Source organism: Strigops habroptila, chromosome 4 (genome assembly GCF_004027225.2).
Source record: "Strigops habroptila isolate Jane chromosome 4, bStrHab1.2.pri, whole genome shotgun sequence".
Taxonomy (NCBI): domain Eukaryota; kingdom Metazoa; phylum Chordata; class Aves; order Psittaciformes; family Psittacidae; genus Strigops; species Strigops habroptila.
The window spans coordinates 51283947-51303514 of NC_046358.1; the positions used below are offsets into that span (position 1 = coordinate 51283947).

General features: G+C 47.4%; 1 protein-coding gene across 3 annotated transcripts in view; it reads left to right on the forward strand.

Moving 5' to 3' along the window:
- The first annotated feature begins 3957 nt into the window (after positions 1 to 3957).
- The window catches only part of TSPAN32 (tetraspanin 32), a 36693-nt gene continuing 21082 nt past the window's right edge, over positions 3958 to 19568 (forward strand). For all 3 annotated transcript variants that reach the window (XR_003990799.1, XM_030481318.1, XM_030481317.1), the window contains exons 1-4: positions 3958 to 4075; positions 6132 to 6246; positions 7539 to 7636; positions 14418 to 14492. Coding sequence is in view for 2 of the 3 variants with exons in the window: in XM_030481318.1 (XP_030337178.1) it covers positions 4010 to 4075; positions 6132 to 6246; positions 7539 to 7636; positions 14418 to 14492 (354 nt within the window). In the remaining variant the exon portion in view is untranslated. The remainder of the gene's footprint in view (positions 4076 to 6131; positions 6247 to 7538; positions 7637 to 14417; positions 14493 to 19568) is intronic.

Sequence of the window (19568 nt, forward strand, 5' to 3'; positions counted from 1 at the left end):
CTTGAAAAGAGACAGCCTGCGTTTAAAAGTTGATTTTTAGCTTTCATTGTGCATATGTGCTATATGAATGCTAAGCAGCCTTTACAATGCATCCTTGTGATGAGCCTGGAAAGGCAGACACAGGCTGTGAGGTCTCCCTGGCTTCCCGTCATTCATACAACTTCGGTGCAGTTTGATATGGACATGTTTTATTTACGGGTGAGCTCTAGGGTGAATATGGGCGTGTTACGGGCAGTAGCTGAGGGACTGAATGGCCTGAGCCAGTGACACTTATAAATCTGCTACAGCTGGAGCTATTTGCTGCTGTGCAGGAGAGGTACTTCCCTAATGCTGGTGTGGGCTGGCAAAGGAGAAGGCTCCTGAGAGGCAGAAGGAGCCTGGCATGGATGTGTCCTGCCTGGACAATGGGTGTAGCTTTGCTTCCTGGGCCAGCTTCCTCTCCTCTGCCTCCAGCCATCCTTTTGCGGGAGCACGAGTAGCAGCACCCCAAAGCCAAGGGGGAGGTTTCTCTCACCTGCTGCCTTGCTGGTGTTCGAGTAGCCGGGGCTGGGATACTGCTGTTGCATCAGTGGCATCTGCGCTGACGGAGGGAGAGCCAGAAAAGTGGATGTCGAGAAAGCACTAGCATGAATTTAGCCTCTTCTCCTCCATTTGTGCTTAGTCTCCCAGATTCGACCCATGCAGCATTAACACATTAAATCCCTTGGCTCTTTCCATCCATGGCTCACTATCCATCTGATAGTGTGGGCAGCAGTTCCCTCCAGCTCAGAAGAAGGACGGATGTTTTTAGCTCTGCAAAAAATATGATCTGGCTTTGTTCCTCTTTTTAAATCAATCCTTTCCTCCTGGACAAGGTGGCACATCCTTCTGACACCCGTGCAGCTGGGGATGCCGGTGTGTATTTTCACAGCCTAACAGAGGGCTGCAAACAGCCACAAGGCTGGAGGAAGAGGGCACCTGGGCTCCCCGGGGCATTTTTAGCCTTGCTACCCTCTTTCTGTGCTCTGGCTGATAACCAGAGATAAGAGAGGAAGCCACAGCCAGGAGCTGTAGTCGCCTGTGGTTTTGCACTGCATTTGAGGGTGGTAAGTTGTGTTCTTGCAAAGGGAACCAATTGATAAAACCCAGCAGGGCGGGCAGAAGGCCGAATCTTGCCAGGAAAACCATGCTGCCATCCAGCCCATGCGCTGGCTGCAAGGATGGCTGCCCGACATGCTGCCAGCCCTGCTGCTCTTCCCGCTGGGATGGGGCTAGGGGGACACCCTATTTCTCACCAGGGCTCCCTGTGCAGAGAACTGCCAAGGCAGGTATATGCCAATGACAGGGCACCCAGAGGAAATTTAATCTTGCAGAAAGTGTTCTAAAGATCTCCATTCCAGTTCCACAGGTAAGATGAACACACGGGCTCCCCCTGCACTCACTTTTGTAGTGCCTTTGCATGTGCCAAATGTGCCTCCCTCAGTCAGAGCCCAACACTTTCATGTCCAGCTCTACTAATGCTCCTACTGTTGGCTTTCTTTTGGGGGAAGGAGTAACGTCTTGTGCTTTTATCAATTTATGATATTAGAAATCCACGTATGTTCTGTCTCAGACAGAAATCTTTCAAGCCATACCTGTACAGGGTAAAGAGTAAGATAGACGAAAGAGAAACAGCAGAAAATGCCTCCACCTCCAAACCCAGCACAGCACTGGAGCAGCTGATAGAGGCCATGGTCACAAAGACAGGGCGCTGAGCACTGGAGGTGGGAGAAGCATGGGCCAACTACCCAGGAATAGGCAACCATACCAGACAACCAGACAACCATACCAGAGAAACATCTGTTTAAGCCCAGGTGTTTAACGTTACAGATCTGCTTTGAGAGCTTAGTGAGGCAGCGACGGTGCCTGTTTTTATGGCTGGAGACAAAAGGAGGTAGAGCACCTTTTGTGGAGAGACTAGGAGCCCGTCCAAGGGGTGTAGATGATGATTTTGTGACCTGTCAGGTGAGGCGCGGGGCTCCTGCAGGAGCAGATGAGACCCTTGTGGAACTGGGACGGGAAGCTCCCAGCCATTCCCTTCAAAAGTCCACTTGAATCACCCAGGCCTTCAGGAAGGGTTTCTGCTGGCCTGTGGGGACCTCTAGCGTGAGATCAGGCTTTGCACAGGTCTCTCCGGTGGCATGCGTTTAGGGCTGGTTAGGAAAACTGGGGTGTAGGGGAAAATGAAGGTGGGCTGCAAGGTTTTTCTCTTGTCCCTCACTGTGAAACAGGCTCCAGGTGTGCTCACGGTAGGTGGCAAGGCTGTCCCTCGCTTCTAGCTGACCATTGCTCTCGGCTGGGCTTCCCTAGCTGACCTGTGCTTTGTACCTTCTTGCAGCCCTTCCAGATTTAACCTGTAACTCCACCTGTGGACCAACCCTGCTGCTTTTATACCACTGGTCATTCCCCTTGAAAATGCAGGTAACAATGCAACCATCTGTCTCGTAGTGCTAGAAGTAATGGGTGCTAACAGCTCTGTGTTCAGACGCAGTCCTGACTCCACCACAGTGTTTTACAAGGCACTTTCCCACCTTGCCTGTCCCCTGCGGACCTGCTTCTGGACATGGGTGTATGGGCATCAGCTGCATCATCAGCCTGTTACCCTCTCTTTGTAGTCCTCTCCCTACTGCTCTCCTTCTCCACTGTCCATCTGGTGGTCTTTCTCAGGCGGTTTCCAGCCGGTGGCTGGAGGAAGAAGGTCTCCGTGTGTAGATGGGTACATCAGCATCCCCTGCTGGATATCAGAGATCCCCACCAGGGCAGTAACCCACGAGCCATGGGGGACATCTGGTTTTGGAAAGAGCTGTGGCAGCTCTCATTGCTGCCTCGGGAGGTTGCAACCAACATGTTTTGCAAGAAAGCTTACAAGAAAACTAGCGATGTAGTCAGAAAATCATGACGTGCTTTTTCCTGTTTACATGGTTTTGTGCAACACACCTTCTCTTGCTCCTATTTGCTCTCCAAAATGTGTCTTCCTTCCTTTTTCACTCCCCTGCACCAACTTCTTTATAATTTTCCTGTAGCTACAATTACTGTTGTGGGATGGTTTTACTTTTTCTCCCCCTTTCTTTGCCACGTGGGGAGAGTGCCACTATTTTCCACTTGTCTAGCTCTGAAAGTAAGGATGATTAAGACATTCAGTCATTCAGTCTCCCTTTGGCCAGATTGTTCTTGAGGCTTTTCTGTGATTTACTTTCAGGAAATATGCATCCAGCAGGTAGCTGGTTTTGAAGACCAGAAGTCACCTGAGTCTTCTGTAGCCATGGGTCAATGGGCTCTTCAGTGCTACGAGAGGGGAAAGAACAGAGTCAAAATGCCTGTGGACAGTGAAGGTCTCCTGAGCAGGGGTTTACATTTATGTATAGCCATTTTCCTAAATACAATACTACCAAGGGGATTTTTTCCCTCATCTGCAAATAAAAGTTTTAGTAGAGTCTCAGCCAAAGGTTATCACCATGTGGTGATTTTTAAATGGAGAGGGAAGACTTTTATGCAGATCCTGTTTGGGAGGTTTGATCTCTTCTTTAAAAAACAGGTTGGGGTTGGTTTTTTGCTAATGTTTTCCTAAACTTTTTCTCAAGATAATATTTATGCAGATCAAAAAAAAAAAAAGTAATAATGTTCATTAAATAAAACTGCAGCCTAGCTAAAGTGAAAAAAGGAATATTTTGATACTGACTCTTGACTGAACAGTTTCAAAAAATTTTAAGGACCTTTGCTCCAAACTCCATGAAAGGCTGTTTTTCCTTATGCCTTTCCTCCTTTCCCAGCTGGCTGCATGTTGGACCCGATGGCAGCCCACCAAGAGCCCAGGCAGAAGGCAGCTGCTCTAACGAGGATTTAATAGTCGGGCAGGAGGAGGTGCAGCAGCACGTGGTGGGGACTACACTTCCCGAGAGGCCCCGCTGTGGCCATGCCTCCCTTCGGGGAAACCCAGGCTTTATCAAGAGCCGGAGGGACAACTGCCAGCTCTCTCTGGGGACAAGCAGCCATGGGACTGAGGTGCGGGATGAGGACCACCAAGTGCCAGCTGCTGGTGACTAGCCTCTGTGTCATGGTGAGCGGGCAGTTTTGGGGCGATCTCTGCAGAATCGAGGTGAACCATTGCCTTTCGTGTCCCTGCTCAGGGAGGGTCAGGCTTTCTCACATTCTGTTTTTCATGGGTGGAGGGCAAGCAAAGCTAACTGCCTGAGTTATCGTGGTGCCCTGTGCGGTTATCGCTGGCCACCAGCATCACCCCCCCCGCTGATAGACTTCTGGTTTCTCAGGGCTGTCATGCTGCTGCAGCTCTTTCACGAGCCGGTGGCCACCTCGAAGGAGAAAGCAAAGGTCACTGCTGGCAGAATGGGTGGTTTTCAGCCAAAAGGTATTTGCTCCTGTCTCCTTGGGGCAAAACAGGTAGGATGGACCTGCTGCAGTCACACTTGTTGCTGGGAGGATGGTCAGCTACAGGTGGAATTGGTGAGGATATGAAACCACAAGGCTTCAATGGATGCATATGTGAGAGACCTGTGGGTCTGCACCACAAAGTGAAAGCAATTCTAGGGATCCTTTTTATCAGCTTTTGAAGCAAGTTCAAGGGGAGCTTCTTAACATCTTCTGTTAGAGCTGATGTCAGACAGTGGAAACTGGGAAATGCTTCTCCTGGATGTTTTTGAGTTGTATGTGTTTGTTGCCTTTTCACTTCATCAAAACTTGCAAGCTTAAAAAATAATAATAATCTGTATTTATTTCAAAGAGGGTTGGTGGCTTGGAAAGAGTGTAATTTAAAGGTAATAGCTTATTTTGGGCCATACATGAAATGTATAGTTTGTCCAAATTTCAACATCTCAAGTCTGTTGGCTGTAGTAACTGTACATTGTTCTCTCTTCCAAATAAAAAATACGTCATTTGGAGGAAATCAAAGGAGGATTGCTACCAAGCATGTTTAGAAGAGATATTAAGGCACAGCTGCTGTGGATAGCTAGGATCACATTATTGCTGTTGGGAGGATTTTAGAGTGGTGTTTCTCAGATATCTGAGCTAAGTTGCACTTAGCATTTTGCTGGGTGTGCGTTGAGATATGCAGTAATGTGCAGCATGGAGGATGAGTAGGTGCCAAAAATTAGGTTATTTATAAGGAGAAAATGCTACGTTTTGGATGTATTTAGTCTCCAAAACTGTAAGTCTCCAGCAAAAGCTACTAGAAAATGTCATACAGAGGGGATTATGTTGACACCGGACTGTCATATCTGACACAGGGATAGCTGCCTTATGTTTTCATATTGTAAAGGCAAAAAATTATGAAAGCTTATCTTAGGAGCTAGGAGTGGCCTCACATCTTGTATTTTCCAGGTTCATTACACTAGAGTTGGAGGTGTTTTTAACTGTGCTGCTGCTGGTGCCTCCATGTCAGCTCTGCCACCAGTTGTGCTGCAAGGCACATGTGCCATCAGAAGGCAGGTGCCATCAGAAATGTTCCCTCTCTACTGCCTGGACTGGCTCTGGGCAACATGAAGGGTAACGTGCTGGTAGCTACCCATGCCTTAGGCATGCCAGTGCTCTCAGGGATGGGACAGAAACACGGGTGGCCCAGCAGCACGTTGTGGAGACAAAAGCCAGCACAGATTACTTAGGAGTACTACAAGACTCAGCTTTTTGCACTTTACAATAGGAAATAATAGCCAACAGCAGGCAATGGGACTAGCATTGCAAAGAGCAATGCAGAGAATATCACCCCTGCCCAAAATCAGTACTGAAGCTGGCAGCCCTCATAACTGCACGTGCATACTCTGCAGAGCAGGTGAGGCTGCACGAGTGTGCTGCAAGAGGATCAATCCTCTGGGTTTTCTTCACGTGGTGGGAATTTCATTCACTGGCACTGGCCAAGAGACTGTGGACTGTGCAGTGCCACGTGCACTCATTATGCAAGAGGTAAAATGAGCTTCAGTATGGTTGAGTGTCTGGGGCTTGTCGTTTTATGTGTATTTTAGGGTACATGCAATGGTATTTGGATTATCAGGCTTCCTGTATCTGCATGAGCTCAGGAGTATCCAGATACACCTCAAAGCTTTGTGTGTGCTCAGCAGGAACTGCTGCCTTGTAAATCCTTTCCTAAAAACCTTCTTTTCCAGCTGCTAGGGTTGTCCATTGCCACGCTGAGCACAGTCACCCACTATGGGCCCCATTTCAGCCTCATCAGCGACATCTCCCTGGAGAGCAACTCTTACAGAGTCATCCACCACACAGGTATGTCGTGGTTACATCCCAGTTAAGACCTTTGGTGAATGCAGGAGGTGCAAAATCCCCTGAAGCAATGGAAGAAAATGCAGAGGTATCATAGGAGGAGGCAGGGGCTGACTTTTGGAGGATGCTTCAGGGCTAACACAGTCCCACAGGCACTTTTTTTCTTTATCAGATCTGTACGCCCGGCACAGAAAGTGCTGCTGCATTTGCTCCTGTCCCTCTTTTCACTGTCTCCCTAACCTTCTCCTTCCCTTGATCAGTGAAAGCTCAGGGGGAGCTCAGCCACAGACGGACCTAAAAGTGCTGTGGGGCTGGAAGAGCCCTGGGGGCGTGGGGAGGGGGACTCTTACAGGAGTTGAAGCAGAGCTGAAAATTGAGGCTGGGAGCTGAAATGCATGGGAAGACCTGTTTTTTGGAGATAATGTGGGGGGTTGCCCCACACAAGGCAGAAATACAAACTGAGTCTCAGGTACAAGGCTAGAGCAAAGAAATGAGAACAGCCCAGATCCTAAAATGCCCTGCTCGTCTCTGCTGCACTTGCATCTGCTGCTTTTCCTGAGCTATACTCTGGATTTAAACAAGCTCATACCCTCTCTAGATCCTGGTTTTCAATTTCAGTTTAACACAGCTGGTATAAAAACAATGTTAGCTCAAGCTTAGGTACAGCGTTCCCCCTTTCCTACACATAGCAGGTTATATAGATTGGCACTTAATGCAGCTTGCAGGTTCTCGCTTCCCAGCTACCCCTCTCCAGCAATGCTTCCACTTGCTTTGCTTGCGAGTACTGACTCTTCGTAGTTAGCTCTGAGTGAGGTTTGCAAAGCCATTTGCAGTGCCGTGGCCCCTGGAGTACCAGCTGTGACCCTGCCTTAGCAGGGAGGAAACCAGAGGGCAAGTGTTGCACCAGATTAGCAGCACACAAAGTGCTGATAGGGTCTGTGGGGCAGCTGCAGCACAGCAGCACCCCCCATTCAGGGGATCCTTATCAGAGTGCTGAAATAATTGACAGCTTGTGGTCTGTTGGGTGGACCAACACCCTTTTAGGGTGCTTCCCTCTGCTGGAGCTGTGGGAACTGCTCAGGGGTTTACAGCCCCGCTGGGCAACCACAGTGTACACAGATGGGGGGTATTGAATAAATCAGAAAACAATTGCAGTTCTGCAGCCTGGTCCCCTCAGACCACCTCCCCAACATGCACTTTCTGGTCCCTCCTTGGGCAAAAGCATCGGACCAGGTCTCTGTTAGCCCTGAAGTCTTGGTGTCTGACCACAGCTCCCATGTCTGACTTCCTTCCAGCTTTCTACTTTGGGATCTGCCTCAGCATGACCCTGATCCTAACAGCCCTGCTGAGCTGTGTCGCCATGGTGCGGGAATCGCAGAGCCTCACGGCCATGGTGCGTATTGGGCGGGGCTTTTTGTAACCTTGGGCTGGTACCCTTAAAACGTGGGGGTTTAAAATGGGGGGCTGTTCCACTTGTGTCGGGGAGTGTGCAAGCCTGGGGAAGGACATCCTGTTGCTCCACCCTGTGCTGCAAGGACACACTTTTGTAAAAGGCATGACCTCTCCCAGCTGAGGATTGCACCTTTCTGCTCCTTGTTTCTTTTGCCAAGGCGCATGTATGCAGCTTCCAGAGCAGGGTCAAAGGCAGGTGCTTCTCTGCCAAAGCAATTGCAGTGATGATGATTCCCAGTGTATTTTTTTTCTCAACAAGTCAACACGTGGTTTGTGTGGGGAAACCTTAGCAGCGCCATTTTGAATCCCACGTTGTTCCTCTAGCTTGTGACATCAAAGTCAGCTTCCCTCCTTCCCCCCTCCACCCACCATCAGTGGTGGTGCAAGGCATACAAAGCATGGCAGCAGGCACAGGGGCTTTGGGCTGGACCCTCAGTTTCTGCCTCCAAGGAGAAGGTGGAGGGGTACCAGAAAAGCCGAAATGGCACCTTTCTCCTCTCCATCATCCACGAAGTGCCTGTTTTGGCCTGGAGCATGCCAGCATTAGTAAACCAGACTGTGAGCTCAGCCTCATTTAAAAACACAGCCTGCACACAGGGCTTGGTCTGAAGGGAGCAGTTTCCAGTCTCGGGGCTGGAGGGATGAGCAGAAAAGCACTGCTCACTGCATGTTTGCCCATGCTATGTGAAGGGCAGGAGTTAACAGGTACATTGCTGTGCATGAAGCCATACTTAATATAAAATAATTGCACTGCTGTCATACATAAACTAGCTTTAGAGAGATTTATCTCATCTGGGTAATTGGAAAAAATTATACTGATGGCAGATATGAAAAGCTGACACCTTAAAACTTGGCGCAAGGCAGCTACTGAAGTTAACGTTCTCACCTTCTCAATATGCAGCCTTCCTCTCTCTGTCTGAGATATTCAAAGAGGCCTGAGTGACACAGTTCCCATGCATATGGCTAGCAGAGTATGTATAATTTCCCTCTCTTTTGCTGATGTATATTTTAACGTCTGCCTGCAATTACCTCATCTAAAACAACAGATGAGTATGCAAGGGCTAGTGGAGATTGTCACAGCTGCCTGAAAATACAGTTGAACTTCTCTATAATGTTTACTTGCCTTACTCTCTGTGTGGTATGGTTTGGGACACGCCAGTAGGTAAAACGTGCTGTTAAAATTATAGCTGTTTCCTGAACAGTTAAATTAAAACATAGCAGCAAACTCCAGAGTTGCTGTCCTCCGAAGGCACCTGATGCTGCTCTCCCTTTCCCTTGCCATGGGGACGAGCACCTGAAGGTCCTTTGCTCCAGACATCCATTGACTCCCCGAGGCTGGCTGGTTTGGTGTAACACAGCCAAGAAACCCAGCAAAGAAACCTCCCACTGACAGAACCCCCAAACTAGCCATTTACTTTTGTGCCTCCTGGTGTGTCCTGTTTGCTTTGCTTTAGCATGCACAGTTTGCATCCTTTGAGAGAGTTGGCTGTCTTCATTTTGGATGTCTGATGATACCATTGCAGTGAGGACACGGTACCATTGCCTTGTGGGAAGAGGAGGAAGGTGCGAGGTGCCTGCCCGCGGCTGTGGCAATGAGGCATCCCACTCTGCTCTCAGCAGGGGATAACGGGATGCCCCTTGATTGCCTTTAAGCTCCGTTTTCGCCGTCTCCGGCAGCGTGAGGATCCCCAGGGCGTGTGAAGCTGCAGGGCCGGGTGCCGGGGCAGCAGGGCCAGCCCGCTCCCTGCCGAGGACCTCCGCCGCCGCGCTTCCTGGGAGCTGCCTGCCCGGCTCCGGCTCCGGCTGCAGCTCCGGCTCCGCCGCTGGAGGGGGCCGCGGCCCCGCCGAGCTCCGCGGTCGCGGTCCCGGCCCCGCCCTTGGCACCGGGAGATGCCGGGGAAATGCAGCGGGCAGGGTCGCTGCAGCCACTGCGGCCATGGTAGGATGTCCCCAACCCTCCAGAAATTAGCCGGGGGGCCTGGGAAATACCCGGGAGCGTGTCACCAGCAACATTATTCTCTGCTCCTCTGTTCAAGCAGCTCATCAGCATCTTAAATCCCGTAGGGGAGCTTTGCTTATTCCTGTAAATTGCCAGCCTTGTACTATTATTGTCTTACAGCAAGGGCCAGCCCACTGCTCGTTTTCCCACGAGATCCTACCCCCTCCCAAGGCTCCTGTTTAATCTCTAATCTGGAAACAAGACATGCAGGCAGGGAGAGACAGCCCAATGTAATAGCAGGCAGGAGTGCGGTTCAGCCTTGTGGGGCTCTGAAACTTGACATTGGTGTCACAGCCTGCCCTGCTGATCCCCGCTGGGCTGTAGCTTGCAGAAGTGATCAGCAGCCCCAGCTTGAAGCGTTTTTCCCGCTTGTTAATAGGATTTTTAACCTTCCCGCACTATTGATTTTAAAGGACTTTCCCTCTCCTGCAAAGTGGGTGTCTTGTGTAGAAGACCATTTAATTCACTCTTTAATCAAAGAGGGGAGACACCAGTGTATAGGTGCCTGACATCTGCGGCTGTATAGGAAATGAAGCTGCGCTCAGGGGAAGTCTGCATAGCTGTGGGTAATCCACCACAACGCCGCTTAGTAAACCAGCTACCCTGGGGAGATGATACTAGCAAGGATGCAAATGGGCTTAGAGCAGCATTGCCCTGGTCACTGACCTGTTGGGTTTATCCCATCTCCTCCTTGTGTCTTGGTTTCCCTACTGTCTTTTTTTTTTTCTTTTCTATTTAAATTATAAATGCTCACCCTGCCTGGCTATCTGGAGGTTTGTGTATATGCAACAGGTCTCAGTCTTTGCAGGCCCTAATGGTGCTGTCCTAATAACAATAGTGGGTGCACAGTGGTTAGAAACCAGAAGAGGTCAAACTGACTAAAGCACTCATATCTTAGGAGCTTGTCTTGCAGCTGCATTAGCAGGATCAACAGACCAGACAGATACTACTGCATATTCACTGATGCTTGCGAGGTTTCTAGAGAGTAACTGAGAACTTAAGGATAAAAAAATTATGTTCTAAAACCTGGATATTATCCCTAAAGCTCCTCTTAAACAGGGAGAGTAGTGACAGGTTTATTGACTGTCCTCGAGTTCTGGCAAACCCTGCTTTTTGGTGATCCATGGTCCATCATGCAGTCAGTCCTGAATGTAAACATCCTGCAGCTCTCAGGGCCCCTGAAGGCCATGTCGCTATTGAAGGGGAGGAGAAGGAAGGAAAACTGCAGTTTTGCTAGTACTGCTTGTACAAAGGAAAAGACTCTGGCTCCAGTGGGGTTTAAGGCACCATGTGCTGTTATCTGGTCAGATGGAGACAGGGGAGATATAAAAAAAACAGGCAGCAACTAGAATATCCCAGGTGAAATTCTTATATCTGAACTTTCCAGCCTAAAAAAACCCTCTGTAGAGCAAAATTTATATTCAGGATGGAGCAGCTATTCCAAGCACCAGTTCCAAATAATTTCTGTGGTAAAAAAAGCCTTAATGAAGGCCCGATATAGCCCAATTTTTCACCCAGAATGATGTCAGTGGGGTCAGCACACAGCACAGGCTGTGTGCTTTACTGTGCCCAGGTGTATCATTGCAGACAAGTGTGTAGAGACTCCTTAATAACACTGCAGCTCACTTCAGCATCTTGCTTGCACAATGAATGTGTCTCCTGTGCACTCCCTCTTGGTTCAGCACTCCCAAGCAAGGCGTCCAGTGGAAGCACACATAGGCAGAGCCAGTTTGCCAAGCTGGAGCTGAGAACAGATTCCTCTTTTGGACTGAGATCACTGTCTCATATTTGCTGCATGGAAAGGCAAAACCACTGTGTGTTCTTAGATGAACTGGGTCAGGAAGAGAGGGATACAACCTGACGGGTGCAATCTGAAATTAGCTCCCCTCTTCGTCGCCACGGGGCTGTGAAGTCTGGCACGGAGCTGGCTCTTACAGTGGCCACAACAGCACCAAAGAGCAGCTGGAGCTGAGCAGGACACAGGTCGGCTCCTTCCCTGGGAGTGCAGGGGTTTGGCAGAGCTGCTGAACCCAGGCTGAGCTAAGGGACCCCCTTAACTGAAGGGGAAGCATCAGAAAGGTGAATTACAAGATACACCAGCCAACAGAGAAGCCTGGGGATTCTGTCAAGTCTCTCAAAGACAAATTGTTCCTTGTAGCAAGGATGGAAACAAGGTAATTCATAAAAGAGTAATTGATCTCTGGCTGGTGGCAGCCCTCCACGGGGCTGATGTGGCTGCCTCCTGCAAAGGGAGCAAGCAGCAGCTCACAGTCGGCTCCGAGGAGCTCCAGGGGTCTGGGAGATGGTGAACCAGCCTTGACCTTTCCACATGTTGTATGCAAACTAGCACTGCCTTTTTCTTTTGTCTTCTGAATGTCTTCTAATGTAATTAGAAAGTTGCTCTTCCAAAAGCCTTTTGGCTGGGAAGGGAAAAAGCAGCCTATAATTCATTTATAAGATGTTCTCAGAGAGGTGTAATTGCTCTGCACTGGCTGGTTGGAGCAGGAGCTTCCCGAGGGGCTGCCTCTTGGTATTCCCAGAGAAGCTAGACAGAAATAAAGGGAGAGCTGATGCTGGAGATGTGGGGTGGAGCTGAGGAAGGGAAGATGGGAAGGAGGATTTTAATCAGCTGGGGCTTCTGGCCTCAGAGAGATGTTGTAAGAGCTGGTGGGGGAAGGAAGGGAAAGCATGGGCAGAAAACTGGGTGGTGCTACTGGCACACTGTTTTCATCCCCAGGTTCATGGTGGGTCCCCTCAATTAAAATCTTACTGGAACAATGTGTAAGAGCTTTCACATTGCTATCAGCGCTGCTTTTTTCATCTGCTATTATTTTCTCTTTTTTTTTTTTTTCTTGTCTTGGAGCTTGATTTTGGTGAAAACATTGACTTTGTTATGCCTTTTGTTTGAGAGGGAGATTGCTGGAGGAGGTGCAAAATGCAGGGTCTGGTCCTAGTGAGAAGCAACTTGAAATGCTCGTGTAATCTCACCTCCTCCATTCAATTTGTGCTGTACCTTCAGAGGTTAAACCACCTACCTCGGCTGGGTTCGGGCTTGGTCATGACGTGCTTCAGTCCATGCCATCTTACCCTGCGTGCTCTTCCCTATCTTCACTACTTGCATCCCCCTTGTCACGTCAGTGTTCAATCAGACTTTCCTCTCATCTCCTTTGGGGTCTCCTGTTATCCCGTCTCAGCTCCTGGCAAGGCAGCGAGTGATCTCACCACCTATACGGCCAGGCAGCTGCCAGAAATTAAAAGGAGAGACTGGACATACATAATTTAAGCTTTTCTTAAGAGCAGTACCAGGGTTTTCCCCAGCGTCTGATGCAGAGCCTGAAACAAGGCAGCCACAAAAAAGTGGTGCAATGCCAATGGCAGTCTTTTGCAGGGCTCATAAAGCCCCCAGGCAGGGCATTGTCCTGCCAAGCAGAGAAACACAGCAGGTAGCTCATGGACAAGAACCAGCAAAAGGCAATTTACTAGCATGTTCTCATTCATTTCCAGGATTTGAATTAATACATTTTCCTTTTGTGCTGCATATGGAGGAGTTTGGGAGTTTTGGGAGTTATTTTAGTTTGTTTGGGTTTTTTTAACCACACTTTTTAAGCAGAAGTTTTTTGTTGAAGCAGGATTGGTAGCAGCAATGTTCTTCTTCCTCTCCTTAAGCTTGAATTTGGTAAACTTTTATGAAAGATTTAATCTTTTTAAAATCATACTATCAAAAAGCTCATAGGAAAAAAAAAATTGGAAACCAAAATAGTCTGTAGTCAGTTGGGTAACTTTCCCCCACTACGTAACTGTGTTGGAAGAGGGACAGTTTCACGGAAAAGCTTGTAAGGACAATAATTTTTGACTGGTGCTTATTCATCATCTTTTGCCATTCCAAGACTAAGATCTGGATTCATGTTTGATGCGCCCATTTGGCCTTCAAACACTTTACAGGCACTTTTTTTTCCTTCATTTTTTTTATGTGAACGAAATCCTTTGGTCCAGCTGTCACAACAGGCAAGTGCTGTTTACATCAGGGTATTTTTTTTTTTTTTGGACCAGATTTGTTCAAATAAAGAGACAATGCACGTAACTTCCAGCTCTGCAAGCTTAGGGAAGAAGACAAAAGTCAAGCCATCTCCTGCATCGTTGCCATTATTGTTTAGACTCCCCAAGGTCAGTTGCTGGCCTTAATTATATTTCTGTCATTCTTTTGTCTAACTAGGATGGTGCTGATCTAAGGAAGGATACTTGCTTCAAGGAAGGGTACTTGCTTCTTCATGGACTATTTGTGTGGGTTTTCCTCCTTTGAAACTGATAGCCAGGTTTTAAATATGGGGGATTAAATCCTGTGAGTAAGGAGATGCTATTCTGGAGCATGGTCCTTTTGCAGAAGAGGAACTTACTGTAACTATAATGGTTTTATCTTCTTTTTTTTTATCTTTCCAAGGGGAATTTGGGCAGAAGAGGTTAACCGCTCTGCAGGAAGCTGGGTGCTTTTTTGGTTAACCTCTTCAAATGACCACAGGTTAATTAGAAGGCTCCTGATGGAGGATCATATTATTGTCCGTCTAATTTCTTTTAAGTAACCAGCATTACGAGGAATATTAAAAGAAAGTGATGTTTAACTAAACTTCTTCAAACGAGTGTATTAAATATATCCTGATGATGTTTTCAGATGGATATTTTCTTCCCCCATGCTGTAACTGATGGTATTTTTCCTCTTTATCCTCAGGGATTTTTCTGTTTTGCTGTGGCCTTCTGCGGATTGATCCCAGCTGCCTGGTGGAGATACACGCACAGCACGGAGGTAAGCATCGGCTGCTAGGAAATACCACCAGCATCTCGTCAGATAGGGATTTTTTTTTCTAGCAACACTTTCTCCCATAAAAAGGACATCTGGTGGTAATTAAGACATCCAAGCCAAGGCCTATCAGATGCATGTTCTGTTCCATCCGTCCTTTGCAAGAACAGGGCCGCCTTCATCAGCTGCCTCTCCAATGGAGTCGTCTGAAGGGAGAAGCCATGGAAACCCTCACACAGGGCAAACATTTTGTCCTGAAGGCAAAACAAAATGCAAGTCTTGTTTTAAATAGCTTTGGGATTTTTTTTGCACAGGATATTTTGTTTCGTTTCAAATGAGATGCTTGACTTTTGAAAAACCATTTCCAGCCAGCTCTAATTCCTGCTAATGTCAGTTGGGAGCCTCTATTCAAAGGCAGTGGCGGGTTGTGACAGTTCAGGTTGTCTCTGGCAATGGCCAGGAGAAATATCCAGGAGATCTGTTTGTTACCTGGCAGCAGTGGTACAGTAAAAACACTAGTGTGAAAAATTGTGTTTGGGCTGCTGTCATGCTGGACCAGAAAGAGAAGATTGCATGAGCTTAAATATACAAGAAAGTTAGAGTTTGACTTGTTAACCCAGAGCTTGCTGGTGCTGTAGTAGATGGATGGTGTAAGAGATGAAGGTTCTGGGGAAGCTGAGTTGAGGCACGCAGGATTCCTAAGGGACAGCCCTGGGCATTGCAGTGAGTATGCACATGCAGGGGCTGAGATATCCCTGGGGCCAGAGTAGCAGGCTGCTGGGGAAAGCAGAAATTGAACTTAATATTTAGTAGCCGAAATTCTCTGTTTCCTAAATCCAGAGAGAAACAGGGAATATAAATGAGGAAAGATTTAATTAGGCATGTCACTTACAAAACATACAGAAATTTGGTTTTGCTTGAAAGGTAACCTGTCTCGCCAGCGATAGAAATGCAGATGTGAGAGAGAAGTGCAGATGTGACTGTCCCTCCAGGACAGAAAGACAGGTAGTGCAGTGGTACAGAACTGAGTGGAGCAGGAGGAAGACTCCTGAAGTCTCATTATAGAGCTGTTTATTTGTCTGACTTTCTAGAAGTAAAGAGCAAACTTAAAGCAGGTGTTCTCGCCAGCCTCCTCCTTCTGACAGTACTGTCAGAAATAGTTACTTGTGGTAGTACAAGGGAAAAAATCAAACTCAGCCAAACTGACAGGTGTCTTGAAAGCCTGATGGGATCTGTGCAGCTACCAAGAAAGGAAGAGGATTTGGGGATGTAAAACTGAATGTGGATGAATATGCCCATTTCACGCGCCTGAATCTGAGAGCAACAAGGTGCTATTGCCTCCGTGTTCATAGCTAAAACAAATTTGCATTTTTCCCATGCAAAATACATAGACTTTCCAGTGAGAAGAAAATCAGCCTGTTCAGTTTGGAAATGCCAGCTGGGAGCTGGCATCAGTAGGTCCCCTCCTCTCCTTCCACGTGGGTGAGATGCTGAATTTAGGCAGTGCTGAAAGCAGAGCCCTCCCCTCCTTCTGCAAGCCGGGAGATGGGATATGGGAGGGCCCTCCTGCACCAAGCCACAGCAAATGCTCTCAGTGTTTTATTCCTCTCCATTACAAAAAAAAATAAAATATTTAAATTCTCAATTTCCTTCAAAAGCAGACCCTTCTTACAGAAATTCATCTGAAATGAAAAAGCCAGTTGAAAAATTGTTTTGATGGTTATTTTCAAGAGGCAGTGTATAGAAATGTTATTTGAACATGATGAAAGTAAGATGCCCTTTTTGCCTTTGAGACTGTTTCAGAGCCCTGCTCACAGCACTTCTTACAGAGCAGCTATGCAGGGTGGGGAAAAAGAAAAAAAAAAAGAGTTATTTTAAAATATTTGATATTCTCAGAGCTGGCACTATAAACAAAATGTGAATCTTCTCATTTCCCATTCTTCTCTGATTTTGTGACCTTCTGTAGCTCCTGAACTAATTCTTTCAGACAGATGACACTTGTTTAAATTTCAAGTTACCTGCATTCAGATAGACTTGGTGTCACGTGGTCTTTATTCTTAAAATAGCACATACCAGACATGCAGAAATAATCAATCTGAGATTTATCATGCTTTATCCTAAAATGTTCTCTGTTCAATATTGTAATTATTCCTCCTCTGTCGACCCATACATGTGGCCAGTGAATGAGTTCTGTCAGGTCCAGGTCTCCGCTGTACTGTCTTTTCAGGCTGCTTTGCATCTATCTGTCTGCATTAAAGTACATTTAATGAGGAACTAATAACCTACCCATTCCCAAAATGTGTTTGTCTGATAGGTTGCAAAGAAAATGGTGTACAAAATGGGGAAGAACAAATAAGTCAGAGTAACATCCCAGATCCTCTACCTGTTTTGCCAGCACGTATAATGCAGCCTTTCTGTTAGGGTTTACCCCCAGTTTACAAAGAAACACTTTGCCTCTTAGCCAAGTTCACCAACAGAAAAGGTGCTGCTGTCACTTGGAGAGATGTCAAAACTCCTCTGGGCAGGTTGGCTGCTTGGAGAAAAATCTGAAATTAAACAGTTGGAATCTGGATGTTGTTAAATACCTTTTTCCTGCTAGCCATAGCGCTGACCTGTTCACATTTCAGTATTTTCTAGCTTGGCTTGATCCTGAGCCCCATGCTCACCTGCTGCACACAACATTCCTCCTTCACCTCTGTCCCATCACATTCTCAAGCCCACAGCTCCACAAACACCCCATACCAGCTTCCAAGCCCCTGTGAAACTCTCATGTACTTTTCTGCCTGGCCCACATCACTTGGGAGAGTTGATCCCTTTCCACGTCTTGACCTAGTGCAGACAAGGGTCTCCCGAAGGGTGAAGTAGCACATTTGGTTTCCCTCCCTGTCCGGCCAAAATGTGGTCTTCATGGGAGATGTGGTCTTGGTAGAAAAGTGTCACAAACCTCTCTGAGAAATGACAGTGGTGGTGCAATCAAAGTGAACAAGAGACCAACATAAAAGGGAGGGCAGGGAGGATGACCTCTACCTGAGCACCTTTGATGGGACAGCTGTGGTAGCCACAGAAACTATGAGTTTTTTGCATGGTTTTCATCCACATTAGGAATTCCTGGTTCCTGAAGCCAAAGAGCTGAGTCTTGCTTTCCAAATTTATATTTATGGCAGCATCTTTCCCACAAGCCACTGCCTGTTTAGGTGATGTCTCTTTGCCATTACCAGCACCGCTCAATGCAGCTGGGACCTGTGATGAGGAGAAAGATGTAGAAGATACTTATGCCACATCTGACAGAGGTGGTGGGGCAGGCTTCTGCTGCCTCCTCCTCAGCTTCCCTTCTCTCTTATCCATTAGCTGCTGCTTTAAAAACCTGCCCACAGAAGCTGGAGGAAAGGGTAGCCTTGCAGCTGCAGTATAAGTTTTATATCACTTTTAATTACGGAGATTCAGAGGTAAACATTCTCTTAAAACCAATTAAATTATGATTTCCCAACTCAGGGGAAAATTTGAAACCAGTGCAAATAGTTGCCATACTTCTGACATAAAGGCCCAATTTCCCATGTCCTTTGAATGAAGAGGTCTCTTGGATTTGCACTGACTGCAATGATACGGCAATCTCTTAATTATCAAATGGTTTTTCAGATTACTGGATGATTTCAAAAGGAGGTTGCACCAGTGGCTTTCAGCTCTGCATATGTGGAAGGGCATTAGCCTCTTTGCATTGCACTGCTTGTACCCAGAGAATAAACATGAGGATTTAGCTTTTTATGGGCAGGGAACACAAGCCACACATGCACACCCTGCTTCTCCTGCAGTCTTACTCTACTTGAAACTTTCTTCAGAGGAACCTGTTTGCTCTTCCGTTCTCCTGCTGGGAAGGGGAAATGAATCTTTTATGCTTTGTAAGTGAGCAAGGTAGTATCTTTTGAGATGGTGATTTTCTAACAGGGCCTGGGGTGCAAAGCTGGAATTAGCAGTTGCAGCTATTAAATAACAAACATTGCTACACCTGGGGCTTGTTCTCGAAAAAAGCAGCTTCCCTGCTCCCTTCCCTGCATATGGGATCAGTGCTGGTCTTCTATCTCGGGATCTTCCTTCTAACCAGCACCTTTGCAAAGCCAGGCACAGCATTGCCTGGGTCTCCAGGAGGCAAATCCTGACTTTGCACACACAAAAGCAGCATGTGCATCATTTTGTTTCTGCAGATATGAAAGGAGTGACCCAGCACTTCCCAGGTAATTTCTTAAGTGGGATTCTGGAGATCCTTCTAGTGGCAAACCGACCCTGTGGTTTCTCCAGGGTATGTTTGTGTCTACCACTGCTGCCACTGGTGTGTGTTGGAGCAAACTCATACAGAGTCCAGTCTGTTTCATATGAAGTCAATGCTTAAATGCAGGCTTAAGTCCTAAAGACTTTAATGGGACTTGAAAACAAACCGAAGATGCATTCAGATGTTTCCTGAAAGCAGACCCAAAGCATACAGGTAGTTTTCCTTTGGTTTACGATTCAGTGGTGCTGGATCAGGATTGTGGCCACTCATGGGGGTCTTATTTTCAAAAAGCCGTGATTTAGCTGTGATAACACTCTGAATAATCTGATATCCTCCTTGCTGTTGCTGTTATTCTGCCAGGCACACTCACTTTAAGGTAAGCAGAAAGCTTTGCCCAGTCTCTGAAGTCCATGGGAAAGCGAGGAGGGACCCCCTCCGCCTTCTATAGTGTTTTTAAATATCGTGAGTCTTTCCTGGTGTTTATGTTCTCATCACACAATAATGGCCCACTCCCCCCGGCAAGACACTGCTCTCTTTTGTCTGAGGCGCCACTCAGGCATTTGCACTCATGGGTTTATAATTTATCACCGTCCTGACGCTGAACCCGCATGGCCCCATTTCTGCTGCTTTCTGCAGCACAGTCTTAGCTGGAGGTCCTGTCTCCAGCAGCCTCAGCCCATGGTACCCGAGACCACTCGGATGGTCACCATCACCGTGGCACCATCCAACCTTCACACTGCTGTTAGGATAGCCAGCACCAGCTCGGAGGTGACAGTGCTCCCCCAGGGCTAGCTCTCTTGCTGATGCAACTGGTTTTT